This window comes from Pelecanus crispus, chromosome 1 (assembly GCF_030463565.1).
Source record: "Pelecanus crispus isolate bPelCri1 chromosome 1, bPelCri1.pri, whole genome shotgun sequence".
NCBI classification, from domain to species: Eukaryota; Metazoa; Chordata; class Aves; order Pelecaniformes; family Pelecanidae; genus Pelecanus; species Pelecanus crispus.
Genome location: NC_134643.1, coordinates 80,787,739 through 80,801,201, shown reverse-complemented (window position 1 = coordinate 80,801,201; position 13,463 = coordinate 80,787,739). Strand labels below are relative to the sequence as shown.

The window sequence follows — 13,463 nt, the reverse complement described above, 5'->3', positions numbered from 1 at the left end:
ACTACAGTTCAGCCAATGGCCTTAAATCCAAATATTTGTCCTGGATGTCCTCTCTCTGTCCTAACGGTTCATGGCAGCAACTGCAAAAATAACATGAGCATCGTAAGTGTTTATTTGTGGAATTCACTGGATACTAACTTAGAGGAACATTAAGTCATAAATTTCAGTGCACAATAAAACAAAAGGGAATAAAATAGTGAGTAAATTTTTGCCTGTAACCAAAACTCACCCGGTTATTCAAAGAAAGATTTTCAATACCTAAAAGCAGCATTTGACAACAAGAAAGCCCAGCCAAGAAGAACAAACACACGTGGCATTCACTTTTTATTCGGCGTAATACGAAACCAAATGCTCTAGCTGAGACACAAGAAGGTAGGGAGGAATTAAGTAATATTTTTAACTTTAAAAGTAAGAACATCTTAATTGCAGCCATTTGCTAGTCCAGCAGTGAGCATAACCTCCTGGAAGAAGAATAGTTTGTATCTCGGTTAAGCTATATAGTGCCGTAAAAGCCGCTTAAAAATGGTTGCTGTGCACTTTGTTAGCTCTGGTGCAAGGGACCGAAATCTTTACAACAGAGTACTGGCTGTGTTGCAAATACCGCGGCTATGTAAATTCGTTTAAGCAATCCTAGTGGTATGTACTTCAGTGAGAGCTGAAGTACAGCTCCAAATTTTCAATGAATTGCTGACAAAATATTTTTTCTACAGTCCAGCCAGAGATGCATCCAAAGCTTAGCTTTGACTTCATAAGAAAAGGGACAGAAATCTTTTTATGCACTTTTACATGATTATATCTCACACATACTCTTCCATATCAGAAAGTAACATAGTTCCTGAATGGGGCGGGGGAGGGGAGAAAGTGCTTTAGTAATGAACCAAGAATTAGTTCAAACCAGGAAGATTATATGCAATGATAAAAATGGACACCAAAGCAAAAGCAGCAATACACCAGAGTCCAAACTTATTCCAAACATATCCTCCAAACAATGGCTCTGCCTTTCACATGCCTAATTGCAAAAAATTAAATTCATTTAATACCCAAAAATGTTTTAGAAACAGAAGGCTCTAAAGAAAGAATAGCTAATACTGGCATAAGGCACATGCAAACCTACACATTTCAAAAGCTGTCCTAAAGAGACAGCATTACTACATGTAAGGAACTACATGTAAGGAACAACACTGACCCAAGAACAAAGCTTAGCTTTTCACTTATCATTGTCAAAGAATGTTCTCATATTCAAGACAAAAATCTTCAGCTTTCATCAGCCAAAGTAAATAACATTACTTCTACCAAAATAAGAAATCTTGTTTACTGTTCAGCTTTTCTGTTCACAGTGTAGTACATGTTAGGAAGCCATTTCTGGACACTGCTTGCTCTGTCTGATCACAGGAACAGACCAGGGCTTTATGCTAGTAAATGGAGAGCAGTGAGAAGTTCACAAGAGTTTCCTATGGAAAATAGATGCAACATGGCTGGCATCAGTAGAGCTTTCCCCTGAATTTGGAGAACCAGCAGAGAAAACTGATGGAGTAGGCCGGACACAAGAAAGTCAGCACAAGAGCTGCCTAGCTTGCTTCCTGCTGCTCAGCAATAGGAAAAAAGCAAAGAAAGCAAGCAAGCAACAGAAGGTATCACCATTGCACTACACAATTGTATCCATCCACATTTATCTCACAGTAGAAGGGATTAGTGCTAATAAAAGAAACAGGCTTTCAGACCCAGCTCAAGACTACCCTCAAAACAAACCAATTCTAATATTCTAGGAAAAAGAGAAAACTATTTAGACTGGGAGGTTCAGCTGTGTGACATCAGGTGTCATATTTGTAAACACTCTTACAGTAGGTGCTTTACAAATGGAAAAATGATAGGAAAATGCAAAGAAGAATCAGAGATACAAGCTGCAGGTAACTTGTGACAATGTAGTCACTTATTCATAGGATTAAGCAAATATCCTCTGTAATTAAAGCTAAAGTAAGAACAACTTGTTACCTATGAAATACATGCTGCCAAGATAACAGGAAAAAAAACTCTATAATTTGGAAAAAAAAAAGATATTGCAAGACTTTACAATGATTGTTCTACTTGAAACAAGACTACTAACTTTGTAGGCTCTTCCAAACCTTTAACTACACAGAAATACACCATGTAGTACAGGCATGTATGGTCTAAGATAAAAGCTTTACATTAGTTTACACACTGACCTATGGCTAACTGGAAGAGGGGAGAAAAAAGAAAAAAAAAATCATAACCAAAACCAGAAAAAAAAGTCTTTGTTTAAATCAGTGTTGCATAAGGAAAGGTACACACTAGCAGATTTCAATTGAAAATATGAAAAACAAACCTCTTACACCAACGTTTTGCTTTTTTGGATGTGAAAATGTTACTTTCCTACCTCCTTCTCCGCACCAAGTAGACCAACGATACTACATGTATTCTAATACAGAAATATCATAGTTTCTTTCAGGATGGATTTTTTTTTTTTTAAGTCTAATATGAAGAAAGAACTTATTTTTCCATTTAAATTACCCTTAACCATGCCAAATATTATCTCACAAATACGAACAGATGAACACAAGGGAGAATCAGAGAGTAAATGTGTTACTTGAGATGGGAGACATAAGAAATGGAGTATTAGAAGAACAAATTAAATGAGGATCAAGAAACAGGGGGAAATAGGTACAACACAAATAACAAAAAGGCTCTAGAGACAGAAAAATCGGTTCCTTTCTAGCAAGGAATTACCTTTTTCACTTTCAAAGTAATGCTGTTTGAATACCTATTCAATGCTCGATACTGCACTGTTGTAATACACTTTCTGGTTTAGATTTTGCAATTGTGAATGCACTTTACCTGTCTTGACTTGAAAACAGTGCTGACATTATTGAAAGATTTCCATTTATAATTCAGTTCAAGATGACTGTATAAAATGCCAAGAAACTTGTACTACAAACTCATTACTTTTTCTTTCAGTTGGGAAAACTGAGGATAAGCTTTGAGACTTAACTAGCCAATGTTAGAGTACTATGAAAAACAAATAAATGTATTATTTTCTTAACACCTGGAAGATATTCCAATGCTTTTTGTGTATTTACTGCATGAGGAACTCAGGATTCTGAGAGGAATTAGAGGGCAAACATTCTGCAACTGCCTTACGGCAGGAGTAGGATTACTCTTTTCTACCCATCTCTTTTCCTTCATCACGGTCTTATATCTTGTATAGAAGTTTGCCACCTTTTAATTTCAAGACTACTCTGAAGAGAGACCATTTCCCACCCACATCAAACATCCATAGTGGAAGTAAGACATTTTCATTGATCAACATCAACAGAATGCACTTCAGACTACAAAGATCAGGGAAATTGATACCTGGGCATTTATTTTGATGCTGCATTTATTCTGCAGTGACCTTCAAAATACAAATTTAACAGCATGACAACCTCTTCCACCTCTCCCTGGCTTTCACATCTCAGTCAAAATACATTTCAGCATATCTTCAATACATAAAGAAAATGAAGGATAATCAAGATAATGATCTGAAAAGCAATCTTTCACATGTGTTTATACTGACAGATGCCAAAACTAAAGACTCAGTTTGTCACTTTTGAAATAGAAGTCCGCTCGCCTGACCTGAAACTTTAAGTTTGCTTTCTGAAAGCTATTTATGTCCTAAGCAAATTGACCTGGTTATGAAAAAAAGCCCAGCCACAAACTAATTTTGAAGTAATTTTTTCAGTACAAAAGCAAATTATTAAATGACATTCACTTTTCAATCATCTTAACTCTGTTTAGAGACTTTCCAAATAACTAGTAAAACCCTGACAATTCTTCCTAATTAAATTTTGAATTTAAACATGACCTTCAAAAGAATGCTACAAAAAACATACAAACTATCCTTTTTTTTCCCCTTGAAATGCATCATATAGCAATTAACTGAACGTGTATCCTTGGTGATGCAGGGCAGAACATTTCTCAAATGCAACATTTCTCAAATTGACAACAATGTTTACAAGAATGGCCATTAGCAAAAAAACATAACAGCTCAATGGAATAAAGCCACTGATTAGGAGCTCTTGAAGTATGAAAATGCAATGTACAAGATTCACAAACAAAATGCCTGCTCCGTTTTGGTATGAAAATGATTACATGTTGCACTAGACAACAGATTTATCACAAAAAACCAACCAAACAAAAAACCTCCATGTTTTATGTAGTACTCACAAGCATTAGTCATACAAGTCTTCCTAGCATGCCCCAATAACTGAAGTCTGTAAGACTATATTCTACATCAACTTTATTTCAAAAATCTCAACAAACCAGCACACAAATATACATTAGTTTGCATTCTAGAACCCTGTTTCATTAAAAAAAGACCATGATTTTAAAATTCCTGCCTATATCCTTAACAAAAATGTATTCTTGTTTTAGAAGAAATCAAAACAGTCAGTGAAAGTATCATGAAAATTATCTCTATACCAAATAACTAACTTCTAAATAGATCTTCATTCACTACTTAGCAGTGTCACAAATTTAGACATTTTAATACAGGGATTTACACTAGAAAAGCACCTAATTAAGAGGGGAGAAAAACAATCTAAAGATACATACGACCACTCAGACTCCAACTGCTCTTTGTAGACTTTCAGGACATGGAGAGCCACAGTCAAGTTCCCAGGATCCAGCAGTTCTCTCACTTTCTCTGAATTAAGGCAGGTGAACAGGACCATACAACAATAGGCAACAATTTTCTCATCATTGTATGTTAGGCATATTCTTCAAGAGAAAATAAGGAGTTAAGAGAGTAAGTTAAAACCGACCCTGGAAAAACAGACTAGTGGCATTCAGCTCATCAAGTTGTTGTTCTTCACTGTCTGTTAGAGAATCATGAGTTTGTCATTGCCTAAGTGGGATAGAAGTCATCGGCAAAGAAAAACATCCAACTCCTAGCTGAAGGTCGAACTTACAGGCAATTTACAAAACTAATGCTAAATTGGAGATCTAGGAATTGGGTGAAACAATAATAATTATCTGCTTCTATTATCATAAGGTCTTTCTACATCCAGTGCTGACAAGTGGACTCCAAAAACACACTCAGAATGAGTATCAAATTGAATGAATGTGCCTTCGTTACTAGCTCACTACAAAAAATGTGGCCAAATACATCAACAATATTGTCATGAGTCTGCACAAAACAATTTATATAATATTTCATTACACATATGTCATCAAACCTCCAGGAAGATATTTTGGTGAGGTTAGGAGGAGGGCAAAAGGATTGAAAGATGCTAAGATTAATTCACTTTTGTAGATTCTATCTGATCCACAAATACTGACAGGTCTGCACAGCAGCAAAGTGAATAAAGAAAAAGCTATGTTCTTGGAAATGAGTATAACTACTTGGAAACACTTCTGAAATAAAGCTTATGTTTGAACCTCATCATTTGAAACACAGTTTTCTTCCAGTTTCTGTTAAAATCGATTTACTGTTAGTTTAGAACAAGCAGGTTTTTAAAGGTCCTGACCCTTGCGGTTGACTAACAAAAAAAACATCTACAGGATATGGTCTCAACCATCCCATTCTCCCCAAAGTTATTTTTCAAAGCTTCATGGTGCTAGTAGAGGCACAACTATCATGTACAAAAGATTTGAATATAACCACAGAAATTACATTATAAAAAAAAACCCGCATCCATGCTTACAAGAAGAGATCTGGGAAAGCACACTTCCAAATGCTATTCTGGGAATCTCTGTTTCCTGCTGCAATGTTTCCAAGAAACTGGAGGCTACAACGAAGAGCTGAAAAAAAACCCAGAAAATATATTAACAGGAATTCAAAGAAACACTAATAAATTTCATATAAATTACAAACTTTTCAACATTACAGCCATACACTACAGAATCCATCTCAATTAAGCTTTGGGTGCAGTATTTCACTGTTACTGTACATAAAAATTTGTTTTCCCTTCTAATGCAAATAATTTTACAAAGTAGTCCAGAATTATTAAAAAAAAAAAAAAATCAAATTTTTTTCCTCAGTTAGACTTATATGAATATCAAACATTGGTTACTAGTGATTACAAGAACTAATTGACTCTGCCAAGGTTTAACACAGAGTGAAATCAATGAAAGCTTGGAGCTACAGTTAGCACAAACTGAAGCAGACCCATGCTGAACCAGTGGCTGCCACATAGCAGTGGCCATTTTGCCTCTTCCGGATCTGAGGTGGCTGTCTTCCTTGTATTAAATTAACACAAATAGGCCACCTGTCATCACCTGAACTCTGCAAGAGCAGCTCTGCCTGCTACTAGGAGATCTCCCCAGGCACCGTCCCCAAGCTGGCCAGAGACGGCTTGAAAGTTTTGTTGCAGCAGGTAGAGACAGAGCAAGAGAACTGAATCTGTTCCCTCGCTACCCACATTAAATTCTATTTAGCTGGACAAATAATTATATAATATGATGATGTGCTCAATACCTCCTGATTCCTATCCCAGAAAAATTAAAGCCAGTACTCCAAGTAACTTTGCCTCCAATTTTAACACTGAATTTAATATGGCAGATTTCTGCTATCACTACAAAGGATTTATTCCAGCCTCCTCTCAATACAGACTTAAAATATGGGGAGATGATATTTCACCATACAAGTTAATATCCTAGAGCCCACCAAAAGATGTAGATTCATGAAAAACAAAAGCATGAACCCACAGATCTCACAAAATTAAAACACTTTTTTTTGGCTTTATTGACAGGTCTTAATAGCCTGGCCTTTATTAATAGGTTGGCAAAGAAACTTAAAATTAAATGTTAAAATGCAGTTCAACAGATATGACAAACAGCAGCTTATTACAGATGGAAGTGGCTGATATTGCCAGGTTCTGAAAATATAAAGTTACGTTTCTTTGAAAGGTGCTGTGCCAGGTGGCAGCCAGATTTTCTTTAGAGGTCTGGGCATATGTCCTCTCAAGAACAAAAAGAAAGCAAGTCCAAAATGAGGTCACTTGAGCTTAGGGAATAGTACTTTTTTTTCCATATAGATTTTTTAAGCCCAAAATATTTATGTCCTCTCCATAATGCATTTTGAATTATCTTCTCCTTTATGCTTTAGCTCTCAAGATCTCTGTTCTCTCTCCCTGTACATGTGCACTTTTTTATTATTTTCTGCCCATCATTACACTTCTGCTTCTCCCATCCATCTGGTTCCCACCCTGCCGACTCAGAATTTTTCTGAAGGACAGCAAGTATGGGCACGCTACTTTTCTAGCAGACATTTTATGGAAATACTTCTACTGCTAAAAAAAAACTAACAAGGCAGTAAATCCTACGAATAAGGTATTAATTCTCCTGGTGAACTCCTTACCTACTCTATATTGAGAAAGATCTCTCAAAGAGGCATGAGATTGGTTGTTTATACTCAAATCTGTACCTGAAATTTTCTTGACCCTTTTCAGCTATCAATTACACTTTGGTCATTAGAGACAAAGCTGTCAGAAAAATACTATAGACTAGGGAAAAAAAAAAAAAGTTAAAAATGTTTTAAAAGTTGCCATTCTTACTGTAACAGTGACGAAATGCTACGAACACATTTGCAGTACAATAATAAATACCTACAAATTCGCCATTAATCATACAATGGAGTCAACATTTATGAAAGCAGCCAACACTGTCCTTGTTACATTGCGATACCCCGAACAAGCAAGAAGGATCCAGGAAAAGGCCATGATTCAGTGCGTGTACCATGGAAAAAACAGTTTTATTTGTTAAGTGCTTGTTTTTAACCAGTAACAATTAACATTTTGCTTTTCATTAGAGGACATAAATCAATATATGGGCAAGCAGATAATCTGTGAGACAAAAGCGACTGTATCTATTCACAACTAAGCAGAAAGAGTATGTCTTGATAATGCAGCATTTCCCCATGCAAGTAATCTCAGCAATTCAAAGAAAGATGTGATTCTACAAGCACCTGAGGTAATTGAGCTATGTAATCTGAGGAGTACAGATTATACACAACAGGACCTAGCTCACAATCTCTCCAATCAATTCATGTGCTCTGTCACGACTACACTGCAACTGCTGTGCTGCTTCTGCAGTGCCTGAACTACTTTTCCCTAAAAAAAGTAACTCATATTACAAAAAAATAAAGCTCATTTCACAGTATTTACTGCGATGCCAGGTCAATGACATATGCCAAATATGGTTTGTGTACTGGAGTGTGAATACTTATGTTTTGGCTTCTATGATCATGGATCTACCTTTGAGAAGCCAGGTCTGCTGCAGCGGATGAGATTCACCTGATCAAGTGGGACAACAGGGTCTTCACCAACAAGCTGCACAGACTTACACGGTGAGACACCACCTGGAGCACTGCATGCAGCTCTGGGATCCTCAGCACAGGAAAGACACGGACCCATTAGAGTGGGTCCAGAGGAGGGCCATGAAAATGATCAGAGGGCTGAAACACCTCTCCTGTGAAAAAAGGCTGAGAGGGTTGGGGTTGTTCAGCCTGGAGAAGAGACGGCTCCCGAAAGACCACATCACAGACTTTCAATAAATAAAAGGGGGCTTATAAAAATGACGGAGGGAGAATTTTCAGGGCCTGTAGTGACAGGGCAAGGGACAACAGTTTTATACTGAAAGAGGATACGGTTAGATTGGATATAAGGAAGAAACTTTTTATGATGAGGGTGGTGAGACACTGAAACAGGTTGCCCAGGGAAGCTGTGGATGCCAAATCATTAAGTGTTCAAAGTCAAGTTGGATGGGGCTTTGAGCAACTTGGTTTAGTGGAAAACATCCCTGCACATGGCAGGCAGGTTGGACTAGGTGATCTTTAAAGGTCCCTTGCAACTCAAACCATGCTATGATTCTATGTGCCATGTCCAGCAGTCACAGATGGAAAGTCAATGATGAAGAGGGCAAACAGCATTAAAAGTCATTATAGCACCACAACTGGCTCATCACAGCATGTTCTCTGAATCACATCACAGTAGTATCTGTGTGGTTACGCTTAAAAAACCAAACGAACTCTCCCCCCAAAACCCCACAGGTGCACCTGGTGGTCCTGGAGTATGCAAATGTCTCATACACAGTGTTTCTCTCCAAAGATGATTCCAGATAAAATGTACTAGCCTAGCACCAAGCTACCAAGAGACAGTGAATTTTGATATGAGCACTGGAAACATACATTTTGGTATTTATGCTTTACAAAAGAAACCCCAAAAAAATCCAACTAGAGCTGTTAATTCACAGCAAGGTATGCATGTGTTAAAAAATGCAAATGCTACAATAGAAGCAAAGCATTGCATTCCCAACTATGGAAGTCTCTTCTTAGCATTCAATTTCCATGTTTCTCTTTTTTTGTTTTACCTCTATTGGACTTGACTGCTGCAACATATGATTCAACTATGCTTAGAAATCTGTAGAATACAGATACTGCTTTTCTCCTGTCCAACAATTTCACTGTCCTTACAGCAAAAGCAAGAAAATCTAGAAGCTGATTAAGACAGACTTCATTGCACAGTATACCAGCTGAAACAATTTTGCCATCCATTCAATAAGCCATGTGCTTTCTGAAAAGCAGAAAAAAGAAAAGAAAGGAATAAAAGAAGACAACAAGACTATTTCACTTTTTCCCTGAAAACTTACAGATCTTTATGAAGCTAAAAATAATTGTCAACCACTCCTTCCAGCTGCATTAGCTAGCATTTGGGAAATACAATTATAAAAAAGTATGTCTTTTCCATAGGACTCATTTATTTAACATCTTTAACCCCCCTAGCTGCTGGTGTCTGCAAGCACTGACTTGAATAAATAATTCTGTAGCTATCGGCCCAGCTAAATTTTAATTTAAAAAATGTTACGCTGTGTGTGGTCAACAAGACTATTTTTAACCTGATGGTCAACCGCTGTGAAATTACATGTACTAAGATGTAACTTCTGATACACAGATCGACCCTAGAGCTGAAGAAATTTTTCCCCCCATTGAGATTTCAACGTTTCCTATAAAAGCAGGATGTTCTTTAGCAAATGCAAATACTCGGATTACAAGTTACTTTCACAACCAGCCTGCAATGGGTTATGGAGAATTTTCTAGGTTCTACAAAAATAACCTCTTTATACAGCAGGGCAACATACACAAAAGGAAATACCGGCTCTTCTAATGAATTTTGGTACCTAAATGTTTGTCTACATGTAAACTGATCTTTTAAAGTTGCTTAATGCCACCCGTGCAAAAGGTGAGGCAACCAATATTACTTTATGACCCTTCATAAGGATTGCTTAAATGCACTCCAGCAGTTCAGTACCTTCAAGACCACAGCTCCATTTGTTCCTTTCAGTCTCTTATGATCACACACTAACTGAACCAAGCTCTAACACACACTTTTCATTTAACGATTATATTGCGGTACTACTCAGATGGTCTGAAGGACACACATAAATCTTTCACAGGCCTAATCCTGCATCATGCTCCTCATGCAGACGTCATTTCACACAGTGTCATTTGCAGAATCAGATTGTGTATTAGATGAAAACTTAAATTCCTGAAGTTATTAGGGCAAAGATTTTAAGCATTATGATTTAAAAATGTAATACATTGCTTCCTTCTGCTCCACATGGTTAAGGGACAATATTTCCAAAAAATTTATTAAAGTTTCAATACTAAAGTTAGAAGAGATTAACTGCAATTTCTCCCCCCCAATGTCTTTCCTGATTAAACTGCTACACACAACCGTTATGACACAACATATTTTGCTGTAGGGTATATTATTTAAATGTTTATATTCATGCACATTTTTACATCTTCCTTACAGAACAGGAGTTTTTTTCCTGGTGGACAACCAGACTTATCTTTCAAATTCCTACTACAATTTCTCTAGTCAAGAACAGGAGCCCATGAACTTGCTCACCAATCACTTTGAAAAACCTTGACCTCAGCTGCAGAGGCTTAAAACAGTCATAAGAAGATATTTCCATTCTTTTTACTTGGGGCAGACAGCACAAAGGTAGTTATAAGTACAATCCTTTGCCTTTACTGGAGTTACATAGAGATATAAAATAAATCCAACCCAAGCATGTATGAAGCTGTACAACATCACTTGCCAGACTGCAAACATAAGGCTAGCAAACTTACATATCTCTCTTTAATGCTTTGCTAACCATTAACTATGCATGAAAGGTATAGCTGGTGTGCCCCCTCTACACTGGGGGCATGCACAAAGGTTTACAACTGCTCAGACCAAATCACAGCTTCCCAATAGCCTGTACACCTTTTAAGTCACCTGCAAGCTTTGCAAATCCAAATGGCGGACTGTGAGCCATTACACAGACCACCTTTGGTTGTTTGTAAACAATGGCAGAACGTTTTATGATATATTGCCATCCCTGGAAAAATAAAACCTTCAACTCAGCATAAGGTGTAGACCTCTATTACTATAAAATGTTAGTTTCCACCACTATCATCCGGTCATTGACTTGTTTCCTTGTGGCTGCAAGTTAAAGCAACTTCCAGTCATAAAAAGAGTTATTTGCCTCTTCACCACCATGAATCATACCACAAATACTGATGAAAATGTATTTTCCTTGGAAAACAGTCTGTCTAGACTACTCAAATTGAATGTACAATACATATATGGGCTCTGTCATTTAAAGTTATTAAAATAGTGCTTAGTATTTTATTTCTGTAAATAAAATGAACGTCTAGCTACCGATTATATTTCCGCCTTGATCATACTGCACTTGCTGCAGTGCAGACTAGTAACCCATTTTTACCATCTGTGGAATACCAAGAATGTTGCGTTTAATAAGTTTCTGTTCCCACTCCTCATCTCCTCCACCTCTAAAAGAAAGTAACACTCTTAATTTTTTTTTTTTCTTTCCCTTCAGAAATGCCAACTCTAATATTAACAGAACATTATGTGCAGTGACTGGACAATGATTCTGTCCTTGGAAGATAAACGTCTAGGCAAAATATCAACACTTTGTTCGTACTAAAAAGAAGAATTTTACTCAAAGACAAGAAAAATCCCCACCACACTGTTAAAAATGTGGCGTTACAAGTGAATTAGAAGGAAGCTGGAAGAAATCATCAGACCACTCATCAAATTAACCTCTGATGCAAATCAAGTTCTAATGAGATCTCATAATGGTAGATTAAAAAAAAATTACTTGTGCATTTACTAGGAAAAGAGTCAGTTTGACAGCCCACTGCCTGACATGAGATCAGTTTCATACTGATTCAGATTCATACCGCATTAGCAATGCTTATTAAATACAGTAACAGGGCCATTCTCTTTATCTTCTGGTATTTTAATTGCATTGTTTTATTTTTAGAAAGTAAACATCATAAGTGTGTTCATTTCTTTAATAAATTATCTATTAAAGTCCAAAGGCGTAATAAATGGGACTCCTGTTATATCCCCACAAGTAGCAAAAACACATGCCTGAGATTACTCTCCTATGTGAAGTAAAACACATGTAAGTGCTTGCAGACTTGGGAACTGCATTTATAAGCTTCCTGCATGCGTTAGGATGTAAAATCTTTTTCTTGAATCCACCTAAAAGTTGAGCCTAAATCTAACAGACAATGTCTCCTTAAAGACCCTGCTCTAGCAAAATCAGCAAGTTTGAAGTACTGGGGAGTCTCAACCTGGACTTAAACCATGCCAGGAAACCAAGAAAAATAACAAAAAGGACTGGCCACCCACTATGCATTATTCGTGGTATCTAGCCATATGACACACTACTACATGATACCTTGTACAGGTCTTAAAAAAAAAAGAGGAGGGCGGGGGGAGAATTATTAACATGTAAAATACTAACCAAGATTATGAGCAAATTTCTCCAATTATTTTTGATGGCATACTGTGGATGTTGTTTCATTTAAACCAAAATTTCCACTGAAGTGCCTAGAAAAACTAAATGATCTTTTTCTGTAAGTCTGTGGAAAGGATATCAGACTTTTTTCCCCCCTTGGACCATTTATATTCTGTATCTGGCTAATAATGGATTGTGGTCCTTTTGCAATAGACAGAGATCAACAAGCAAACTTACATTTAGTATTTTACTTGTATATCCACATTAATATACAGCAACAGTTTTAGCATCCATGTTTTTGGGCATTACCATTTTTTTTAATTTATTTTTTTATATCTATAAAGGCAGCTTGCCTCTTCTCATTGCCTTGTTATGGTCCCTTCCGTGTCACATGTGATGTATGTCCAGAGGATGGAAGAAATGGTAAGACCTTGATGTCTCCTGGCACAAATCATATAACTTTTCCTTTCTACACTGGCAATATTCCATAAAATTCTCACTGAAAAGTGAAGAATAGGCACGAGGCATTTCTCTCCCAGCTCAAACCTGCTAGCAAAAAGGATACTGCAGAATGGAAAGAAAGTCTTGTAGCTTGTGTCTGGAAAGCCACAGTTACAGATAGTCCCCTCCTTTTTCATCAGAACAATGCTCAT

General features: G+C 36.9%; 1 protein-coding gene across 1 annotated transcript in view; it reads right to left on the bottom strand.

Annotated features, from left to right (window-relative positions):
• Positions 1 to 13,463, bottom strand: part of ATXN10 (ataxin 10) — a 108,050-nt gene that overhangs the window by 70,540 nt on the left and 24,047 nt on the right. The window contains exons 5-6 of the mRNA XM_075727012.1: positions 5,700 to 5,796; positions 4,609 to 4,773 (exon numbers count right to left, since the gene is read on the bottom strand). Of these exons, the coding sequence (XP_075583127.1) occupies positions 4,609 to 4,773; positions 5,700 to 5,796 (262 nt within the window). The remainder of the gene's footprint in view (positions 1 to 4,608; positions 4,774 to 5,699; positions 5,797 to 13,463) is intronic.